This window comes from Corvus brachyrhynchos, unplaced genomic scaffold (assembly GCF_000691975.1).
Source record: "Corvus brachyrhynchos isolate BGI_N302 unplaced genomic scaffold, ASM69197v1 scaffold162, whole genome shotgun sequence".
Classification (NCBI taxonomy): Eukaryota; Metazoa; Chordata; class Aves; order Passeriformes; family Corvidae; genus Corvus; species Corvus brachyrhynchos.
Window position 1 is genome coordinate 3,402,475 of NW_008236696.1, and position 23,999 is coordinate 3,426,473.

Sequence of the window (23,999 nt, forward strand, 5' to 3'; positions counted from 1 at the left end):
GTGATTTTGTGCAAACTGTAACAAACCAAGAAATCACTTGACAGAAATGTGCCGTAATTAAGCTAAAACTAAAACGATTTTTCTCTAGTGAGGGATAGTAAAGAATGTTGTTTACCTGCAGTATTCGATGTTACAGGCCTTGCAACAGCTTCTGGCTTAGTTTCACAGAGAAAGTCATCAATGGAGGGGCTCAGGAGGGGTCTGCTCTCCTGTTGCTCATTCACCAGCTAGCAACAAAGAACCCCAGGTCACAGAGCATTCTTGGGATGCAGAATTTACAGAGATAAAACATATTCTCACAATATCATGTGCTTTATTTTTAATTGTGAGAGTAAGATGTTGCAATTAGAAGATGCACAAATAGCACTGGGATTGAAATAAAAAAAGCTTTAGTTACTCTTTTGGGGCAAAATTATATTCCAGTTTAACAAATCACACAAAAATAAAGCAGCAAGATGATTTTTCCTTAGCAGTTATTGCATACTATTGCTTATAGGGCTAAAGTTACAGGGCCTGATGCAGCTCCCTTCAAATCCATGGTGAAGGTGCCCTTCTCTTTCACCAGGAGGCTAAGAAGGGCTTTCTTTTTTGGAAGTGGCCTTTTTTTCCCCCACAAGTAACATGCTCCCTCACAGAAATTCCACAATAGCATTTCACCTTGCAAATAAGCATTAGCCCATTAAACAATAACCTGCTGAGGCAGGAAACATTTCTCTGCCGTACAACAACATGTGAATGACAGTGAATGGAGCCTGGTGAGTGCATGAACTTCCTGCATGAGTTCTGACTGTGGGAAGACTCATAAAACACCTTTTATCTAGGAGCAGTTTTCCATTTTTAGTTGCATAAATGCATTGGTGTTCTGCTACTTGACAGAAATCTCTGTATTTTGGGCTATTTAATGTATGACGAATTAAAAAGACAAAACTGTACAAGTCTCAGGAATAAAAGTCTCCTCTTTGCCATCTGTCTCTGATTAGAGGATCAAGACCTAAGCTGAGCTGGAGGGATGTCTGATGGCGTGCCCTGCACTAACTTTATCTTAGTATCTTAAGTTTTTTCTCTGAAAAAATGTTTTCCCACTGTTGCTTTTGTCTGGAGCTTTTTCAGCTTTATTTTATCCCCTCCATTCTTCTTCTTGCCCCTCTGTTCTAACTCTTTTTCCATTGCTGAATTTTCAAAATTTTCTCTCAGATAGATTTGAATTTTTAAATTTAGGATGCTAACATGGACTAAAAGTGGCCAAAAAGGGTATTTACTCATCCTCATATTTCTTAAATACTGGCCCTGAGCTACTCCAGAGCAGGATTATCTCTAAAGTTATTACAGCAAACCAGATTAGGTTCACTGCTGTTCAGTACTTGATTTCTGCGTTGCAAAGCTGCAGCAAAATGCTGGAGCTATTGAAATAACAAGCCCACTATTTTGATGGATTAAACATTTAAGCTGATACTGCTGTGTGTGTGCACAAATGCTCTTTCCCAGGACCTCAGAGTTTCGCACTAAAATACCAATTTCCATGAGCACCATGGAAGCCAGATGAGTGATTGCCTGCCCAGATGAGTGCAGCACAATGTGCAAATGTGGGCTCTGAATTTAGAAATCTGTCCCAAACTCCAAATGTACAGTGCTAAACCCAGACTGCAGATGCACCTCACCAGGGACCTAATCAGGGGGAGTTTGACTCTGGATTGACTGTCCAGGGTGCTGTCTCATTCAATGCACAGAAGGCACTTGCTTAATTTGGTAAATCTCATCACTTGACTGGAAATTGCATTTATATCAACTGCACACCTTTGATTTCCATTATCCCCAGGTCTACAAATTTACCTAATGCTGGTATTTAAGACTAAAGCAGACCTAATTTTTCTTTTTATGATTTGATGACAGTCCTTACTCATGACTATTTTTGAAAAACATGAATGTGGATGCCTCAAGAGTTAAGTCTTATCCAAACTACTTTTAGTATTTTAAAATTTTATCCAGATATCAGTAAAAGTTGCTTGTTATATTTTTCTTTCTGCATTTACACAGCATAAGGAAAAGTCCTAGACCATTTGGAGAGGGACAGGAGGGAAGAAATGAGAAGTTCTGTAGGAATCAGTGTAAATATAAAACCTTATAGGAAGTATCTATAAGACTATCAATGGGGTGCATTATCACATAAGATTCAGGTGCTTATCAAGTTTCCCATTACATTCCATGGAAATTTTCTTTAATAGGAAAGAAAGGGGAAGGATGAAATGATGAAAGATTATGAGAACCAAAGCACCCAAGATCACTCATTGCAGACAGTGAAGAATAGAAAATCTTAAGATGAACTGGAAAGGCAACTTATTGCCCAAACCTGCTGCAGAGGTCAGAGGATAAACTCTGGGAAGACCAGAAATAATGCTAAGAATCAGAGTTGTGGAGGGGAAGGAGACAAGAATCAATAAAGATCTGAATTTTTCCAAGGTCTAATTGAAGCATGAGGTCTGATAATTTTTTTCCCTTTTCAAAGATGGTTATCATGTCCTTAGAATTTTCTTTATTATGTTTATTAGATTTATTACATTTTAGAGGAAGACTAAAAGAGTTTGACTTGCTTAGACTGACAAAATGAAGATTGAGTAGGAATGCAGCTATTCTTCATGTACACACAAAGGGACAGTGGTCAGATGACACTGGAGGAGGAAAGTTATGTCAGCTGTAGAGAAATGTTGGCCCGATAACAGAGTTCGAAACTGGGCATGAGTACATCTGGTCGGGGAATTAAAAGAACTGACCTATCACAGCAGTGAACTGTATGAACAGTATTCTTTTTTTTACTGTAGGGGGACAAAATGCCCACCTATTTAAAATGGCTTTTGCCAAGCCTTCTACACCCCTGTTTATGACATGACTGTGACCCAGAGGATCCCTCCTAGTCCTGTGTCCTGTGCTCCCATGGCTAAGGACTAGAAGCTGTAGGAATGTCTTACTGAAAGGTTTGCTCCTGTGAAATAGAATCTGCTTTTAACTCAAATATTTGGGTCAAAACAGATAGCAAATACATGACCATGTCTACTAATTCTCAATAAACACAAATTACGTGTGTATAGCAATAGAAAATATAAGAAAATATACTATTTTGATGTGAAGCAGACATTTAATGATGAATTAAGACTTAACAAGTAAGAGTGCCATGAGATGATATTTTTATTTGTAGAGAAGTGGGCAGTGGGGCAGGTTTCTGACATTATTGTGTAAGCAGTGCCACTTGTTAAGCCCTTGGTCTCACACTCGGTATTTCATTTTGCTGCCTCATATACTGTACCAAATTTATCCCTCACTTAATACTGCTCAAGTTATTAGAGTTATATCAGGCCTGAATTTGGAGTAGTGCATAAAAGATTTATGAGATGAAAACTATGATCTATATTAAACCAATAATTTATGGTTCTCAAGCACCTTTCAGGTTGAAAATCACAGAATGCCTTAAAACACTCATGAATCAAGCCCGGCACCACCACAGAGCTGAGGAGTATTATCTCTGTGTTGCAGATGAGGGAAGCAAAGTGAAATTAGGAAAGTCACCCAGCATCTCTGGGTGCTGGAGAAGCAGCACTTGGGGGCAGGAGCAGGCTGGCCGACCCCACACCGGATTTATGTGCCCAATATCTGTACACACACCAAGGGGTGCAGACTCAGCCTGGGAAAATGGGGGTTTCTCAATACTAATTTGGCCAGTGGGTGCCATAAATTCTCATAATGTCTCTAGGAACTTAAATTTGCTTTATAAGATTGACTTTAATTAAAGAAGGAGCCCATGCACTCCTTTAATTGAGGGATGTGTGAAATCTGTGGAGGCTGATATTCCCTACTACCAACACATCTGAAGAGACTCATCCATAGTATAAGATACTCCTAAATTCAAATGAGTCTTCTAGGAACAGCCCAACAGAGAAAGGTGGTTTTCTCATCCCAGTACTGCTACTGGAATTTGTCATTCCAAAAAGCATGTAAGTGGGGCTTCTGGGTGCTTCAGGAGAGATATTGGGAGAGTCCAGAGAGTCTGGTATCAGCCCCACTGCTTCAAAATACTCAAAGCAAGGATCATTTAACAGTGACTGTAAATTATGGTCCTTCCATCCCATTGTATATACTCTCTTACTGCATTCCTGATTTTTATCTGTTTGCAATGCACAAAGCATGCTGGTTTGTTTCTTTTTTAAATTTTACTAGGGCAAAACATAATGCTAGTCTTTAAGATAAACTATTTAGTCTCTAAATTGGGGGAGAGGTTTCCAGTCAGGCAGCTAATTAGCACCTATGTTTTGAGCACAGAGTGAACTAGTTCTCTTAAATTAAGTGCCTAAATTCCCTTCATGTTCAATAGGGAGAGATAAATGCCTAGAAAAGCAACTCCAGAGGGAGATTGTGCCTGCCCAATTTAGGCTGTCCCTCAGGAGGCTCTCAAAGGCACCTAGCTTTCCCCCGGCTATATATGGGATTTATTTTAGAAGGACTGGCTCAAGAGGCATCTAAAATTTATATGTAATTCGCTACAGAAGTGAGTTGGATTGGATTTTGGATTGAATCCATTTTTTCACCTGAGCCTGATTGAATTACTCATGGCACTAATTTAAGAAGCCCCAAACTACTACTGGGTAGTCCCCTGTACAGTTCAGCAGCAAAGCTGCTCCTGGGCACTGAGACTTTTTCCTGTACTGCCCAATCAGGGTGGTGAGAGTGTGGTTGAGCTGCATCAGTGACATGAGCTGCTCCAGAAGCTCAGAGAGTGGTAATGAACCTGTGGTCCTGAGCATGGGAGAAGGCAGGAAACATCTAACTCAGATTTTCTACTGGAAAAACTGTATTTTTGAACTTTGTTCTGAGAAACTTGTCTGCTCTTTGGGCGAGACTGGACAAACAGGTAAAAGAGTCAGATCGATTCCAGCAGCTTGTAAGTGTTATGCTTAGGCAGAGGCATCAGCTCATTTCAATCACTAATAATTTTTATGATACACAGCAATGGTTTCCTGACAGACAGGTTTCTGCACATAGCTGGCACCCCAGGATCTTTGGTGGCACTCACTGGGGTAAGAGGAAACAAATCAATTGATTTCTACTACCTGGCTCTTTCTAAAAACTAGTAAATGGGAACCACAACTGGAAATTGAGGTTATTGTTTTCTAGAGCATAACTGGAAGTACTGGCCTGAGAGTTGTGCCTGTGGATCACTATCCTGGCAGGGTAAGAACTGGAAGACTTCTTTTTCTGGTTGCAGAGGGATGTTTGGAGAGGGAACTCCTGACAAAATCAATGGTCTTGTGATAAAATTTAAATTGCAAGAGTTTTGGTTTTCTTCTTTTCTTACTTTTCTAGTATGTTAATAAAGATTTCACAATCAAAATTACTGCTTCACACGCTTTATTTACTCTTGTATAGTAAGTGTGATTACTTCTTGGCTTTTTACATCATCCTTGTGCCAGAGTGGTACATTAATTTTTCTCTGTCACTACTATGAATGTACTCATATTCCGATTAAGCTGACTTGAGAGCCAAATATTTGGTTTTCACCAGAAGAGAGAGTCGATTCACACAGCATCTAGTGTAACTGACTTCCACCTCACATGAATTGTGGGAAGCTCTAAAACTGAGATGAATTCATTGCACCCTCTTGCAAAGAGCACTTTGGTGTTGCTGCCTCTCTGAAGACCAGCCCTGCTCTCCAGTGCTCTGTTGCTCGGTAGTAGGAAGGGTGTGGAGTGGCCTGTGAATCAGAGGTGGCAATTTCTTACCTGAAATCACACAAGCCAAGTCACCCACCGGGACTTATGGCTGTCAGGATTTGTGTGGAGTCAGAGAAGCTGTGGGAGGATGGCTATAGACACTGCACTGGATATTGAATTCAGGTGCCAGCTGTATTGTTTAAAACCCTTGTTTATGTTGCACCTCCACAAAGAGCAGTTGCATTGCTGGGTGACAGCTCTTGTTGTGATCTCTGTGTCACACCAACACCCTGCCTGTGTTTCTACATGCTGAACTGTGCAAGTTATGGTGTATTGTTGCAAGGTAAAATGAAACATCTCACAGTTCAATGTCTCCTTCCCTCTGTTCCGCCTGGTCTGTCTAAAGGAGGTTTAACATGCGAGTCATGTCTGGCTCATGCCTTTTGGCCTGGCTCCAGCAAAGCACTTAAACATGCTCTGCAAAACTCAAGGTTAAGCACATGCTTAACTATCCTGCTGGACCAGAGCCATGGGGGAAGAAGAGGAAAGTTACTCTTGTCATATTTTAACTGTGACTGACAGTTTGGTCTTTAGCCACACAGAAATGTGATTTATTGTAAATCTGCCTGTTGCATTCACGCCTGCATGCTCCACGCACTTTCTTAAGTTACAGGAAGGTGTTATCTAAAATGGAGTGCCTCCTCCTCCTGGGTGTTAGAAGATTTCATTGCTCATTTGGCCATGAGTTTTCTTTGTGGTGTCACCTGGTGATTTCTGTTTTAGCCTCTCCCCTCCCCATACCATTATCTAGGCTGAAGATCTACAACAGGGATCAAAGACAACATTTTGTCATCACCACAGATAATTTGAGATCATTGCTGTTTCTTTGCATATGGGCTGTAACTGCTTGAAAAGCACATGGATTTTTTTTTGTCCTTTCTGTGGATTTTTCTTCTCAAACTATGTTCTGTAGCATATCTAGAGTCAGGCTATGGTTTTGGATGTGCTACTGTGCTGATCACAGGAATCACTTGGCCTCTCCCTTTAGGAATCTGTCATGGAATGTCTGGCTGCTTTGGGATGTTTTCAGCAAACTGAAGAGCTTGAAACTCATAAGCTGTTTGTGAACTGCAATTCAATAGAACACTTTCACTGAAAAACCAGCAAGTTCAGTGAATCTAGAACAGTAGCTCATGGTTTGCAACTCTTTATCAGGACAGTATATTCATACCCAGAGTATTCATGAATGAAGAGCCAAGAAGTTTCTGAAAAGTAACTCCTATTAATTAATATAAAAACCAGAGCTAAACTGGTATATTATATTATTCACAAAAAAGTTTGTCCAATCTTTCTGTCCTTAAGGAATAGTAAGGCATTTTACAATGTATGAAACAGTATGGTTAATTTTTTTACTTTATTAAAAATATGACACCATCAATTCCCATGATAATTTCAAATTAAAACTGTTATTTCATGGAAAAATGTATTTAATTTATGTGACAGAGAAATCTACATAACTTTAGGAAAGCAGCCAATTTATGACTTTTAAGTATATTGTCAAGGCAATTTTACTGTACTCATGAGAGTATTTCTGCTGAAATTATGCATATGGCCCTAAAAGCAATACGTGTTGAGCAATATTTAATTTAGAGGTAAAGAACCAATTAATATTTGTACTACTAAGCATGCATTTATTCATTTTTTTATTTCATTTTTTTTGTTCTTCATGTATTTACCCTGTCCTAATAATAGATGAAAAAGAGCTATCAGTAGGACTTAGGTTGTGTCCCCTGACAAACTACTCAAAGCTTTTATAATAAATCAGATTTGAGATGTATAGAACATACTGCTTATGAATTTATCATTAATCCTTTAAAAAGAATCAAAAAATAGGATCTCAAGCCTAGTTATCCCAACATCAGTGAGGAAGTCGCTACTGTTTTTAGAGGGCAGATTGGAATGTACAACGAATTCAATCCAGACTTTGATAATGACAATGATTCAAACTGGCATGATTTTTGTCTTTTTTACCTGAATGTATTCCACTTAGTTAAAATGCAGTGAATTCTGGTTTATGTTTGTGTGAAAGAGAAGGGAAGCTAGTTACATCCACTGGAACATCCCACCATTCTGTTATGATGTTACTGAGAAAACATTTATGGAGTGGGCTGGAAGTCAGTGCAAGCCTAATGCTAAGAAGCTTAGAATGAACATGATTGATTCAAATGGGACTGTTAACTTTATATGGAAAAGTGTGATTATGCAATCAAATTCATGTAGTGAGCCCTTGATACACACATCAGAAAATCTACTAACAACATTGGGAGCTGAATATTAGCTATCTTTAATCTGTTTCCCTTATAAAATTGAATGGGAGCATTTAAAAATCTCTTGTTAGAGATTATAAAAAAAAACCCAAACAACCCACCAAAACCCACAAAAAAGCACCAGAACAAAACAAATATAAAAAAAGCCTAACAAAGCAAGCAAAAAAAGAAAACTAAACCTAAGCAAAAACACACCACCACCACCAAAATAAGTAAACACATACATACATACATACAAACATATATAAAAGCAAATGAAAACCAAAACAGTGGAATTTAGGCAGTGGAAATGTTTGAGTATTTTATTCACAAGCCCTTAAGCAAAATTAAATGTGCTTAGATCAACTAAGTGTTGGCATGCAAATGAAGTTCACTTAAAAAATAATAGTTCCTACTCTGAATACTAACTAATACCTTAAAGACCATAAAAAAGCCTTAAGCATCTGGTGGAGTTAATTGGGGTGTAGTCACGCAACATATCTCTTTTTCTGACGTGTGCTGTAGCCTGCATTTTTCACAGGGGAGGACGAATTTCAGCATGTTTCTTATAACGTAATTCCAGCTTTTTAAATTTCTTCTTTCCAATTCAAATTCTAAACCCTAAGTGTTCTGTAGGTTAACTTCTTAAATTATAAGTGCTCGAGATCAAAACTGCTCTGAGCAATGTCTGTGTGGGTCCTGTAAATTCTAAGTAGACAGCTCCTGTATTTTTCAGTCACAAGCAGAAGTGGGGAATAGCTTTCAAGATATATTTTGCATTTCTTTTTCCTATTGGTGAAGTTTTCATGGAGTCCCATTTCTGTTCCATATAACTCCAGAGTATATTTGCCACAGGATTGTCATGGATGTCAATCCCTCCCTGCAGTTCTTTATTTCTGTTATCTTTATAGGGATCCTATCATGAGTAGCAGCTTTCCAACCTGTGTGCTCTGATAAGGAATCTAAATTAGGTGTGATGGACCTGGGACAAATAACTCCTGTGACACTGTGAGATTCCTTTTGTTTTTGCTGGCAAAGCACTTAAGCTTTTTTACTGCTCAATAAAGCAGTTAATCATATTTTAAAGTATAAGTCTGGGTCGAAGAATGTGATTGAATCAGATCCTTTGAAGTTCACTGACCTGTAGAAAATTGGGAATTTCATAGCTGACTGCACAATTAAACTTTGACTTCAGGGCATATTTAGGTTTAAATTTCTCATTAGAAAGTAATTCTGAAGCAAGGTTTTTTTCTCCTGACAAATGCAAAAAAGCTGTGAAGAGGTTAAACAAAAATTTTATTTTGCAATTAAAACCAAATTTATGCATGATTTTTCTCATTTATTTCTCTGCTTCAGGTAGAAGTAATTGGTTCATAGCTCAATATCCAGTTAATCTTTGAACCTTCAGCAAGCTTTCTTACACATTTTCTAGGTTTTATTCATATGAAAAAAATACCTTTTTTTCATTTGTCCCAGTCTCTTATGAATTATCTTTTAAAAGATAAAGGGAGACAGCAACATGGATAGAGTTATATTCTACAAAATCCTGTTAAAACTGAAAGATCACTCTCTGGATGCTTAAAGTATTAAATTTGGCAGCTACTGAATCCTTTTTCACACTAGTAAGTGTAAAGAAAGTGACTTTTATGGAAGGTAATTGAGACAGAAAGACTGGATTACAAAAAATAAATACTGAAAGGTCTATTCAATTACCAGGAATACCCCTCTGCTTACTGTAGTACATTCATTACTGCTGGAATGGTGATTGAGATTCCCAGTTGCCATCTACTGCCACTGCCCCACAGGAGTCTGCAGTACTTTTTTGGTTCATGTTATTTGAAAATTTGCCTCCAGATCTGATGATATAAAATAATCCAGGAACTGGAAACTTCATTTAAATTTAATTCACAGTATTTATGTCAAAAGACAGGTGTCATATTTTACAAGCTGGGCTTTGCTAGGAGCATTACAATAAAATGTGACTATTTATCTGTCTTGTTCTGTGCTGGATAGGTTTTTAACATTTTACAGAGGAAGAGAGCAAAGAGACACATTTTAAAATACAAACTCAGGGGCCTATGTACATTATCACTATCAAAAAGAGGTTTTAGAGACTCTTCTTTATGTATCAGATTCCAGTTATGCTTCCTGTGGAGTCTGTGTCCACAGTCAGACATAATTAATCCTCCATTCATCAAGGATTTTGGAAATGGGAGATTTTACTTTTTTTTCTCTAAGAAAAGCCAGTGCTCCTCTGTCTGGGCTTGATCCTTGAATTTCACTTGCAGGTTTTTTGCTTAGGTGGCTGTGATGTTGGAGCAGCATAGATACCCAATGTACTTAATTCTTCCTGCGATGTGGATCTGCCCACACTGGGTTTGGCGGTGGTGAGAACTTTGGAAAGACCAGACTTTATTCTCCTGACCCATCTGTCTTGGGAAGTTTGCAGTCAATTTGGAACTTGTTCCACCCTGTGAGCAGCAACCACATCCATCTGTTTCATCATGTAAAGAGCAGAGACAGACACTGGGATGGGGATGGTTGACACAGCAGAGCACTATCCTGCATGGATGGTTGGGATGAGGGGTTCACATGGACACACTGCAGTGACAGCATCTCAAACCAACACTTCAGCCAGACAGTTAGGGGACAAATGACGTATGCAACGTGGTCGTACAGCTGCACATCACACATACATGATGCAGAGATGGCTATGGAAAATACTCACTTTTTCACTTGATTCTGCTTCCTTTTGGCTTCTGCACCCCTTTGGTGCATAGCAGGGAAGTAGGTATTTGTGTTTAGTGGAAGAAATTACACTGACTAACAGACACAAGCATTTTACTCATAAATTTATCATAGACTATTGCTGAGGAGACTGACAGACAGCCACTACAAATGGTGAGTTAAACATTTAATGAACCCAGGCTGAACTCCTGGCCCTGTTGAAGCCAATGGAAGTTTTGCATGTCAATTTTTTTTGGGCGCAGTGAAGTTTTAAAGGGGGCAGCATTTTATGTGGGTTTCTAATTGTTTGTTAATCACTAAGTAGAAAATCAGAAATGATGCCTTAAACAGAGCATGTTTTTCCTCTGTGCAGTTTCTTCATAGACATTGGAGTTCACCATGAACAAAACCTGGTGTTCAACAGGGGCTGAGGAGGAAGTGCCAGACCTGGTTTCCAAATTAGTAGATGGTATTTCTAGAATGTGTATTAGTGCAGCACATCTGCGACGCTCTGCTAGAGAAGTATGTGCTGGTGTGTGTGCATCTTAGAACTTTCTAAAGCACAGCGGCTGTTATCCTAAATCATGAGGGGAATAAAATAGGACTGTGGATTTTGCTTAAGGCTCTCACATAAAACAACTTCCAGCAATTTCCATTCCTGATGAGCTGGAAGTATTTGTGTGCAGTAAATATCGGCAGGAAACTAAATGCACTTTCCTGGGGAACAAATTCATGTACGTGAGCAACATGAGGGAATAAAATCCACTCTTGTAGCAAGAGTGCTGTGATTTACAGTTGTGTTCAGCCACTGTCTTCAAGAAACTAATGGAACCACCTTGGCAACTCCAAGGTATGTGTAAAGTTTAGTGTGGGGACATACGTCCTTCCTTCAACTGAAGGTGTAGAAATGAAAGCAATGAGATGTGCAAAGTCACATATTCTGATCCAGACCAGGAGCAGAGCCCCAGTGAGAGCTTAGGAGTGGGATCTGAGATATTGGAAATGACACTAATGTGAACTGGTTGTTTCTTATTTTACTATGCACCAATGGGAATATTTCATATATGAATTGCAGATGAGTATTTATGGCAGGACAATTGATGGCATGAGTTAGAACCAAGATTTTAAACTAGCTTTAAACAACTTTCTGGTTACTGAACTGGGGAGTAAAATGCATTTTCGTTTAAATTTTCATGTCAAAACATCTAAAGCCCCATTATTTACCCCAGGCTACTTCCCCCCTCAGTGAAGCACTGGGATGCCACTGGCGCGGGATGGGTCACCCAGTGGGGCTGGGGACTCGCGCAGCGCCCGCGGCCCCCTCAGAGCCCCGCGCTCCGCCCACCTGGGATGCCACAGTGAGGAGGGGCTTTTCTTCTGCAGACTCCTCCCTCGGAATCTCCTTCATCACCATGGCCACAGCCTTATCGGCTGCCCTAGCGCCTTTGCCCTACAACAGCGAAACCAACAATGGCGCCAAGTCAGCAGCGGGCTCCGACCGCCTCCCGCGCACGCGCACCCGACCCAGCCCGGCGGGACGCTGGCCGCGCCTGCGTCTGGAAGCGAAGCTTGGTTGGAAGCAGAACACACACACACTGTTTAAAAATAGTAATAATAATAATGATACAACAAATGGTCCGTCAACCCAATGGTTAAGGAGGCAGTTGGGGTCTAGCCGTGGTCTGGTGGCTCGTTAGAGTTGCCCCAATGAAGTCAACAGGAATCCGGCATTTTCCTGCTGGGCCAAGGCCTGCTGGAATTTCCCCCAATGCCAACCTTCTGCAGGATAGGATCCTGCAAGGATCCTGCAAGGACTGAAGGATCAGCCCCTTGATTTAATTTTATTTTTCCAAAAGTTTATATCCAAAATACCTCTTTGTGGGCTTTTTGTCATTTTGTTTTTCTTAAAATAGCGTCACGCAGAGTTTTCAAATAAAGCACAGCTCCTTGTTGTTCACTGAGGCAAACTCTCCCTGAAATTTGAATGTATAATCTGGACCTACAGAGTTTATAGCTCTAGTAACATTCTAAAAAGCAATTTACATCATATAAACGGTCTAGGTTTTTGCTAACAGAACATACGGAGCCAAATTCTGCCATCGCAGGCATTGCTACAGCTCTCCCCAAAATGATAATTGGTGTTGAACTTACTGTACGGATTTTTTTTTTTAAACGTCACTTTTCTTAAAATTCACTTGATACATTGTAAATATTCTGGACAAAGTTAAGATATTTTAACATTATTTTATAAACTATAGCCAAACAAAAAGTGCACCAACATTATGTGCCATGCTGTTTGATGCCATTCTTTTTATTTAATGAGGGTCTTTATCACCTTGAATTCACATGGGTTTCTGTATCTTGATCTTTGGTCTTCTTTTGATCTCTGCCTCTTGCAAGAGACAGAGAAAGTTGGAGCTTACACATAAAGCATTGCAGCAGAGCTGTGTTATGCCAGTGACCCTGGGCAGGTCCTTATTATTATACTTTAAAAAGCTCCCATTGATTTCCATGGAAGTTTTAGCTGTGCAAGGACTGCAGGATCTGGCTCCATAAAAGAAGTATTTTACACTGGACTTAAATATATTTAAATCCTTAAAAGTCTATTAACAGAAGGGGTTCTTTACTAAGACATCATATACAAGAATTACCTTCACTAGCAGTGTATTCTGTGTCAAGTAAACCCCCACTATTGCTTATACTGAACTACAGATTGTTTCAGGAACATTTCATCAATTGCAGGTAAAACCATTACGTTCTATTGCAGCTTCTAAACGGATTTTATTACTGGTCAGGTCAATATTAGATTAGCTTGCTTGTGCAACACATCACATATACCCTACAGAGAGTTCTTTGCATGCTGCAAGAAATTCTCAGAGCAGAAGTGTCATAAATGATAAGCATGCTGGATTTGTGATGCCTTTGATATCCAAAGAACTGCAAAGTCATTGTAAAATTAAATATATTAAATTCAATGATAATTATATTTAATTGGTAAGCATATCAAAGGTTCTGGGCCAATTACGTGTTTGTTCATGATTCATATGACATATTCCAGGTCTATGAAGCTTGTTTCCAGTATGACACATGAGCTATCATTAGCTAGCACTAATAGCATGCTACTGGTCTTTAGAAAATGTAGTCCTTTTGTGCTGAGTTCTAGAACAAAATCGTTTATCAACTAGGAAGGATGCATTGGAAGGCATGCAGTGCTTTTTATTTCTTGCAGAGTAAAAACCCACCAAAGCAAAGGTCAGGTCACTTTTTTGAAGACAGAGCCACTTTTTCTTCAAGGTTTCACCTACTGCCTGAAAAGAGTCATGATACTCATATTAGTGCCTGCTGTTCATCCTCCACACACGTAACTGCAAAGCCCTGGGAGTGGCTGACACCAAATATAAAATCTTTCTCACCAGTTTAAAGTGGCCATGCTACAATGGAGAAAAGCAACCCAAATGATACCTGTGTCCTATTTTTAATGAGCAGACTTTGTATATTTGCTAGGCAAAGCAAGTGGTTTGATGGTACTTTTTTTAAAGTTAGATCTTTAACTTTCCTAAAAGACTGTGTGTAAGTCAGGTTGACATTTCTGGCTGCTCAGCCTATGGTATGTAAAACATTTTGAAACTAGAAGTTGGTAGCAATTTCCTGGGTACCAAAGAGAAAGGCAATGCAGTGGGATAGCTTAAATTGTCAGATTCTGCTGGAGAGGTACACAGGGGAGCAATCCACTGGAAAATGCAGCTTTTTATTCTGTTGACTAGAAATTAATATTGTTGTCCTATGTAAGGTAGATAAGCTTGAAAATTTTGGTCTCTCTTCCCTGTAGTGAACACTATGTAGCCAATACTCGCCCATGAAGCAATTAGGCAGGAGAACTGGAGACACATAAAACCAGTTTTTCTATGGTCAGGATAACCTTGTTAGTGTTCTGAACTGCAGCTGAAATGAAAATCTCCAGCACATTTATTACACTAACCATTGAAGAATTATTATTTTTTTAAGGTGCTATTTACTTGGCCTCCTTCAACACTAAGTGTTTCTTCTTAGCAAGCCAAAGTGCTGTGTAAATTTACCTGGTACAGCAGTTTATTGCTCAAACCCCGTAATTCTGTAACAGCTAATTTTACACTTGCCAGGACTTAAAAATGAAGAGTTTGTTGGGAGTGGAGGGTTGCAAGGTAAGTTACTTTCTCATGCAGACCACAGTTTAACAATTTAGTAAATAAATTTCATCATTCCCTATTGGTTTGCAATATAGAAATGGAAACATTTGTGATGTAGAACACGACAACCCATGTACACATAATGACAAACATTAATTGATGAAGGAAAAAATACATTATTTGTTTAAATGGAACATACTGCTTTGAGAAAAAATGAGAAATGTGTCAATATTTCATTATTTGCTACATTAAAAAAATGCAACAGTTCCTTTAGGTAACATCTCCAAAGCAAAATAAGGAGTAGAGTTCAGAGTATTCCCCTGATGCTAAATATTTATGATAGATTGGGTTCAAAACTTAATAACAATTTCTCTAGGCTTATCCTTTGGGATCAGATAATGGATAGTAATAGACATTTCCATAGCAGTATGCTGATTTAGCAGGATTTTGTAGGGGAATATTTTTTTCTGCTGCTGTTTTTTAATAGTTTCAAATTAAATTTTGTACAAGTCACACTACTTAGATGTGGTACTTAGTAATGACTATTTAATTAAATTACTGTAAGAGCATATTAATGTAAATTTCTAGGGCAGCATAAAGTTGATTTTTTTTTAAATAAGTGATGCATATACCTTTGTAACCATGCTCATGTATGACAAATATTTAAGTACTTGGGACCAACTGATGACCTTCAGGTCCTGATGGCAGATTAGAATGAACACATGGTCACACTTGAAACATTACTATTTAGTGCAATACTACATAATTCTGTAATTATTTTCTTCATTACAGTGATTTGAAAATTTGTTCTTGCATATGAAAAGCCAACAGCCAGTGCTTTGTAAATGTTTAACATTTTGACAAGAGTATTTAAATGATGATTAATTGCAGAAATTCTTTGTTGTCATCTATGCAATAAAAGGATTTTATCTAAAACTATTTCATAATTAGAAGTTTGCTTTTGACAAATATTTAAGGTACTTGATTCCCTAATTCACTTTTCAGGAATATTTATAGCACTTGTTCCTGTGGGAAAGTAAGCAGAAAGAAATGGAGAGATCAGATTTTTCTTTTTTATTTTAATATGTATACACAGAGAAGGTATTCCTTCTTTACACAGACCTGTGCTGTTCCATTTATTTTCCAAAGAGCCTACTGAGCTGTTTCAGCTTTATTTGGCACACTACAATGCACCGCTGTTCACTGAGCTATGGGAAATCATCTCAACATGAGCATGTTTAAATTTAAACGTCTATAAAACAGAAGTTTTAAGACAGCTTTCCCTATAAAGGAATTTGATAGATAAAAGATGGATCTTCGGGCAGTGCTGGTACAGGTATGACAGGATTTCTGGTTTCATGGGCATCTTCCTTTCTAGCTGAGGAGAAACAGAGTAACACCTCACTGCATTTATGAATGCAATGCCAAAAAATATGGCCAGCTGTCCTGACCTTTCCCACTGGGTTATTGAATTGAAGTGTTTAAAAACAAAATAACAACAAAACCCAGTTCAGAACATTTTGAAGTACCGAACTGCTCTTAAAATATCTTTATAGGTTGGGAGGGCCTTTGCAAAGCAAACTTTACGAGAGATGCATTAGTGAGAACTCTCAGTTTTAGTGGCTGTTGTCCTCCTGTGTTGGGAGAAAGAACAGGGAGAGCTGCTGAACGTGTTGAATTTGGGAGGCTTGGCTGCTCTCCAGATCCTCCAGCAGCTGATGTATTAGAGTACCAGCTAAGCAGCCTATTCAAAATGGCTTTATGCTCCACAAATCTTCCTGTTTTGTGCAACTTAAAAATAAAAACGAAGGGGAAAACTTGGCTTTATTTTTTTAAGTTATGCAACACCAAGATTTTTACCTCTCAAAATGAGCACACAGAGCTATGCAATGGTACCATGGGAGTTCCAGTGTCCACAATACAACTGTGAGCTCTTGTCTTACATAGGATCTGTTTATTATTTCAATTTTTTCCCCTCTCAGGCATTTATGTTCATGTTTTCTACATAAGTATTTCTTTTCATCTATACTTTTCTACCTTTTTCTAGTAGTGTTATATCTTGCATTTTATATATAATTAAAAATAATGAGAAAACATATAGTGAGGCAGTTTTATGGACCAATACAAGATTGATATTTAAACAGAAAATTCTGTTTCATCAAAGCTCATGGTAGTTTTTTATTATGAGCCTAATGAAGTCAGGTTTATATCTATGATAAGTGAGAACACAACTCATTTAGGCAGTGCCCATTTGACCGTGGTGAGGAAACGTGAATGAGCTCTCAGTCCTGAACTGGAAGCAGCATCATCAGGGTAGACCAGCTTTCAGAACCTGAGCTACTATTTTGATATTGTGTTTGCATCCTTTGGAACATCTTTTCAAGCTCTCTGTTAGTGATTACCCAAACTCTTTTGACTCGTGACCTTCTGTAGTTCATTCTTACAAGATTATTATGAAATACAGACAGAGTTTGCTACAGACAAGGAAGCAGCTACAAGAAGGTTTGCCCAAGAAGTAATTTACAGTAAAGCAACTAAGTCCACATTGGCTGAGTTCACAGTGTTCTACTCCTCTTTCATTCCCTTCCTCATTTCTTCATCCTTATGTTGATGGAAAAACAGATTTCGGTGTTAATATGGGAAGACTTTACTGCGTACAAGAAAAATGGCAAAGAAAGAGACAAAAACTGATAAAAGGCAATCAGCACAAATATTCACATTTACCCTCACTGCGTTGTGTCTTATATCCATTTAAATGTCGTTAGGGTGGTTAAATTGCATTCCAGCTTGAGAAGCATTTGCATTGAAATGGCAGGGTAAGGTTTTCTGTTTATTGACTCTCAGTAACTGTTGCATCACGTTTGCTCCCTTGAGAAGCTGTCTCAGTGTGAAGGCTATAGATACATTCCCAAAGCCAAGGGGGACAGCTTCCAAAGCATCTCTGGTGGAAGCTCTGCAAGACCCATTTTACTCTCAAGAACTTGTGCAAAGTTACTGTACTTAACACATCTAAATGCAAATTATGACTGGAAATGAATAAACAATTCTGTGAAATCTAACTCATTCTCTATAAGCTAGTATGAATCCTGCAGGCTAATAGGAGGAGGAGGATGAGAAATAAGTTTTTTTTTCCCCTCTTAAGTCAAAAGGTTTGGAGTATACATAGGGAATGTATATTTTGAGCAAGATAACGACACTCTGTAATGGTGGAACAATACTGATGATTTAACTGTAAATAGTAAACCCAGTTGGGAATACAGAGCAGGGTTGGTAAGAAGAAGGAGGTCTGGGACAGAACTATTTAGAGGTTGTTTAAGGTTCTGATCCTTTTATGTACAAGTTATATAATGTATCTCCTTGTGATAGAAGGCTTGGGTGAGAGGTTTTGCAGTCCTTTCTTTCTTTGCAATTGTCATCTTTTAATAAGTCCATTGTGAATATACAGAAACTATTTTTTAGCACTTATTTGATTGACTTCTTAATGATTTGGAATTGCATTACCGAAGGGATGAGTCCTTTGACTGCACAATGGTATATGACTTGAAAAATCTTAGGGAATAGCTGCAGGATTTCCTTCATCTCTACTTAGTCTGTGTCAAGGAACTTTGTGAAATCACTGGATTTAGCAACTGGGAATTTCAGATTTGTTTGGTAGTCTTCAGCAGAGAATTAATACTGAAGTATTTTCTCCCCCTTAATTTCAGTTCCTTTCATGTTGACTTCAGTGTCATGAGCCCCAGTAATAACATATGCATAGCAACAGAATTACTTGCTATTGGTTGCTATATTGCCATGATAATGCATGTGCTGAATTAGAATAAGAGATTCCCCTGGTACAAGTTCAAGTGAAATTCCAGGAGATCAGATCACTTTCAAAATAAACAATTGATGACTAATGTGCTGTCTGTTGTTTAAGTGTGCGTTTACTGCCCACATGATGTGTAAATGATGGATTTTGCTCCCTCATTTCCTCCCAGCTCATGATGTTACTGTTCTTTGAAGAGGTAGGGGTTCCTCACCTCCTGCTACACAATTGTTATGGTTTTGTTTCATGAAACATTAAGAGAATGCAGACAAACTCTGCACTCTGTTTAGGAAAAGCAATGAAATAAACTGAGAGGAGGTGGTATTTTATGTGGAAAAATCAGTGGCTTATCAGTGAGCAGGAATACGGGATAGTCTTTGTAGGAAATGCAGAATATAAAACATTGTTCTGAGTTAACTGGAACAGGCAAGCTGTTACAAGGCAGCTGCTTCTGAGCCTGTCTTATAGAAACTCTTTTATAGGTGTAGCAGTAGGGTAACCCTCAGTGAAATTAACAGCTATTCTTATTTAACCTCAGATAATGGCTTGAGCTACAAAGCTCAAGGCAAGCATTTAACTTTTTGCATGCTTGTCACAAATATTTATAGATGTTGGGAATTTTGCTTTTGACAGTTTTGCTTGGATCTGCTTTCGTATTATCTTTGTGTTTAACTCCATCACTGTGAGAGAGGTTTTGTACTCCCAGTTGTGCTGTCCTAAGAGTCAAAACATTAATTTATTGATATTAGTATAGCAAAGGCAGTGTTGACCAGAGCAAAATATGGAGTGAGTCATGGCATAGCTTAAAACTTCCTGTTCATTTAAAGAAAAAAAAGAAAAAAACCCCAGACAAATGCAGCTGTTTCCAGAAGCTGTTGTGCCTTAGCTGTTGTATCTTGATATCACTAAAGTTTCTCAATAATAAAATGCACGTGGATGTGGCAACATAGAAGTATTTTGGCCTCATGCAGAAGGTGATATTCAAGTACTTTGAAGCAGTCTGCCTTCAATTCCAGAGAAAAAAATGGGTGATCTCTGGGATGAGGTGAGTCTATGGGCTGGTTGTCTCTTTTATTACATCTTCACTTGCGATCAATGAGACTCAGAAAAGTGTATGATGATGCTTTATGTGTAAAAGACAACTGGAAGTATAACTGTGTCTGGAATATGATGCAAGTTCTTTTTTAAAAGAAAATTACACAGGTTCTGATGTCAAAATTGTACAATCTGTGCTCTACCTGCCTGGAACATAGAAGAAATGTGTATTTTTTCCAGTGTTTGCAGACTTTGTTGTTCTTGTTCCAGATATTGTTATTAAATCCTGCACTTCACAGCTGTACACCTGTGTAGCCAGAAAAGGAATTAGGTCCCATTAGCCCCATATTTTTGTTAGTGGAGCCTTTTTCTAGATTGGGCAGACACTCATCAGACATTTAGAATGAGAAAAAGACAGTCAAAGGAATAAATGCAATTTAAAAAATAAAGAATTCTCTGACTGAGTTAGAAAAAGGCTCTGAAAGCATAATATTCTCATCATATCCTACAGATACAATTCTGTCAGAGTTTTAAGATCATTTTAAAGTCCTGAAACTGTGGTTTTCTGCACAGAAAAGAACTGGCACTCCTCTAAAGAATACAACAGAAATGTTTCTTAAAACTATTGGAGGGACATAAGAGTTGCCTGTTGCTTCCTCTTGTTTTGCATTACCAGATTAAGAGTCCAAATTGCTTATTTTCATAGTCAAGGTTTTACTCTTATTTTGAAAGTCCTTAAGGAAGGTATTGTTTAGCAAAGGTGGAATTATGTTGAATAAGGGTGACTGTTCAGATGACCTGTTATTTCAGAATCAGATAAAATTTTGCATACTGTTTTGAAAAATGAGATATGTATCTAAATAAATGAATTGGTATATGTCTTTTACTAGGTACCTAATCTCAGAACTATTTAAAATTTGTATTAGTCCTTAAATTCCTTATTTTGATTGTTCTGGTTTTGTTTATGAAGGATGACAGCTTGGGCACTGAAGACAGTTTGTAATGCATTGTGACCACTATTAACTCTTATTGAAGATTAGGATGAAAATCTCAGGATTTGAGTTCTATAAATATGGGGTAAACCTTATGTGATCAAAATTCATGTCCTCAGTTTAATGTTTTCATACAGATTCTTTCATGGTTTGTGTATAATCACACAAGATTTAATTCTGTTTAGGATTTTTGTTTTTCTTTGGCTTGCGTGTTAAACACCTTGCTCAAAGGCTATTAAAAACAATGAAAGTTTTTATAACCACGACATGCTGAAATATTTTTAATTCCACCATAACAATGTATGTGATTCTACCATGTAAAAGGATAGAAAGATGGTGAGGCAGAGAATTAATGCAACAAAAAAGTACAAAGGGCAGCTGGAGGTTTGTGATTGGGTTTGTTTTGAAGCAGATTGATGTTACCTTCTCATCATCTGTAATCAGACATGTACATATTAAATAGTGAAAACGTATCATACTATGTGGCAGGTTTGAAAACAACAGACCAGGATAGTTTATGATTGAAATATACTTTTAGGACTTATTTACTTGATCTATAAGAGTTCTCTCCAATCACTGTTCTAAATTCTGCCAGGGTAAATTTAGCCCTTCCTGTAATACAAACATTTGATTCCCATCATAATAAAAACACTTGATACCCTTGAATTTGTTATGTAGTTTTTTTGCTAAAACCTTAAGGTTTGAGTCCTTTCTACTGAATGGTGTCAAAGTAGAACTCTTCTAGCACTTTGGTCATAAATGGTCTTTATGCTGTATCCTTGACCCAAAATTCATTCTGAGTCTCTTGTGCTCTGTGGTCTTCACAACAAAGTGTTCAGAATCTGAGTGTACTTACCTCCAGAATAAAACCCTATTTTTAACCTGTATAGTAGAGTATGTTTACCCCCTTATTTTTAATCCCTAAAAAGAGTAGATTGTCACTTATCAGACAATGGCAATAGAGCTGGAATAACAGTGTGGCTGCAAAATAACTTAATGTCCCTGACCTAGACATGGCCTCTGCATGCACTTTCAGCTTCAGAATGATCTCATCTGAAGTACTAAAGTATGTTAATGCTCCAAAAGCAGCATTAACAGCATCATATAAAAGCAGCATTAGCAGCATCATATAAACCCATTTAGAGAGGATTATGCTACTGTCCCTTCATTTACACAGTTTGGAAGCCTTCAGGGAGAAATTCTTAAAACTGAGGTACTATGAGTGTGCTCTTAAAAGATGTTCCTAATTCTCTGATGTGTACTGTTAGTGTGGAGAATGGACCTTTCTACTCTAATATTGCAAATACATTGTAATTACAAACATGAAAATGAAAAAACAAAAAGTAGCTGCATTAGTAGATAATTACTTCTAGACCTAATCAGAAGTTCAGCTGCCTTGGACAACTAAAAACTCATTCTTAGCAAAGAATCATAGGATGATTTGGGTTGGAAGGGATCTTAAAGACCATCCAGTTCCAACCCCCTGCCACGGGCAGGGACACCTTCCACTAGAGCAGATTGCTCAGAATCCCATCTGGCCTGGTCTTCTATCTTTACTGTTTAAGGTAATTTTTTATCAGTTACATTTATATAAATTGGCTCTTTTGTGAATATTTGCAAGTGTTCTATACTCTTTTTTGCTTCGGTAGATTTAATTTCATTTTTATATCAATGACAGTGATTAGCACTTGGCCTGTTTGACAAGGAGCTGAAAGCAACAACTCTATTTCTGATAGCCAGCACATCACTGATATCAGATATTCTCTGTACTGTTCTGCTTGAATAGGCATTCACCCTTTCCTATAGAATTTTTTTAACCTATTTTATTTATTTTTGCATACTTATGAAGTGAAAAGCATCTACTGAAGAAAAAAAAGAAAATTATGTACTTATTCACTCACTTTATACACACTTTTAAAATGTATGCTATAAGAGTGTATAATGTTTATAAAGTGCACAGTGTTTTGCAGTCCACTTGTGTTTAGGTTGGCAGGTTCCTCATTAGGGAATCAAGTTCTCTTGTTTTGTTTCTGTAATTCAACAGAATCACAAAATTCAGTTGTTAATTACCAGTTTGAGGATGTCTGCAGTGTAATTAAAAAGGTGGTGAGTCCACACTTTTTACAGCAGTTTAGTTTGGCTGCTAGTTGTAGCAATTCTGTTTAATAAAAACTCTGTGGGTATCTACAGCATGGTATCTGTGACCAAGTACTAAAAGCAGCTGGTAACAGCAAATGGCTCTTACGGAGAAATTCTTAATTCTCAAAACACCTTAATTAAGATTTCGTAGGCAAAAAAAAAATTTGCTAAATCATCAGTTATATTTTCCAAGAAGCTTCCATTGCAATTACTGTCCTGGGATGTAAAGGATGCTACTTGCATTTCAAAACTGGCTTCTGGTAGATACAAACCCCCTTGGATGTACGGTTGCTCCAGTTAATGGATTGTGCCTCTTCAGCTGGGGTGTCAAATCTAGCACCAGTGTGTCCTGTGTAGTTAAAGCCAAACTATATCTCCCCCCCAGTCCAGGGCACAGTGACCTAACGCTGTGGAGGTTAAGTGACCTGACAATAGCATGACAGCCATTGTCAGAAAGATTTCTCCTCAGAGGTTCCATAAAAAAATAAATGTCTCAATCCTGCAGTGCAGTGCTATACTCTGCTGGTGTCTCCTTCCACAAGAACACATTCATTTACCACAGACTGTTCTTGAACATCAAAATCGATCTTGATCAAGTGAAAGAGCATGCCATTTTCCGAATGGCTTGCAGGCAGCCTCAGTAAATGTGCTTTTTATCAGAGAATGATCAGGCTCATAGCTGAGGGAAAGGAGTGCAGCAGCTCACTCATGTCTGCCACTTGTACCAAGCATTAGCCCAGGATGTGGCTGACAAACACCTGGAGAGGGCTCGGGTATTTCTGGCACCCCAGGATGGGTGCAGTGGGTGTTATCCTGGGTGTAGAGGAAAAGTTGTGGAGTCTCAAACATATGTACATGTATTAATTATATTGATATATGTATATATCTTTGTTTTCTACTCCCTGAGGAGAGGAACTGAGCCAGCACAGGGAAAGTTTTGCTGCTGTAGTTCTGCAGTAATTCACTATCCTGTCTCTTTTTGTATTTAGGAACCAAGAGTGGCCTTAGATAGCTGCTCTAGTGACACTGCTATGATTGACTGAAATCAGTCTATCAGTCAGCACTCTGAATTTTGTATTCACTGAAACACTCTGCTGCCTCATTTCACTCTGAAAATCTTGTAAATAAAGCAG

The 23,999-nt window shown here is 38.2% G+C and overlaps 1 protein-coding gene across 12 annotated transcripts in view; it reads right to left on the minus strand.

Annotated features, from left to right (window-relative positions):
- PEX5L (peroxisomal biogenesis factor 5 like) overlaps positions 1–23,999 on the minus strand; it is a 105,732-nt gene that overhangs the window by 27,057 nt on the left and 54,676 nt on the right. For 4 of the 12 annotated variants that reach the window (XM_008644495.2, XM_017726936.1, XM_008644494.2 and 1 more), the window contains exons 2-4: positions 13,972–14,037; positions 12,075–12,179; positions 116–227 (exon numbers count right to left, since the gene is read on the minus strand). In XM_008644495.2, the coding sequence (XP_008642717.2) occupies positions 116–227; positions 12,075–12,179; positions 13,972–14,037 (283 nt within the window). Of the gene's footprint in view, positions 1–115; positions 228–10,730; positions 10,770–12,074; positions 12,184–13,971; positions 14,038–23,999 lie in introns of those variants that run through there. The other 8 variants (XM_017726934.1, XM_017726930.1, XM_017726927.1 and 5 more) reach the window with 5 other exon arrangements.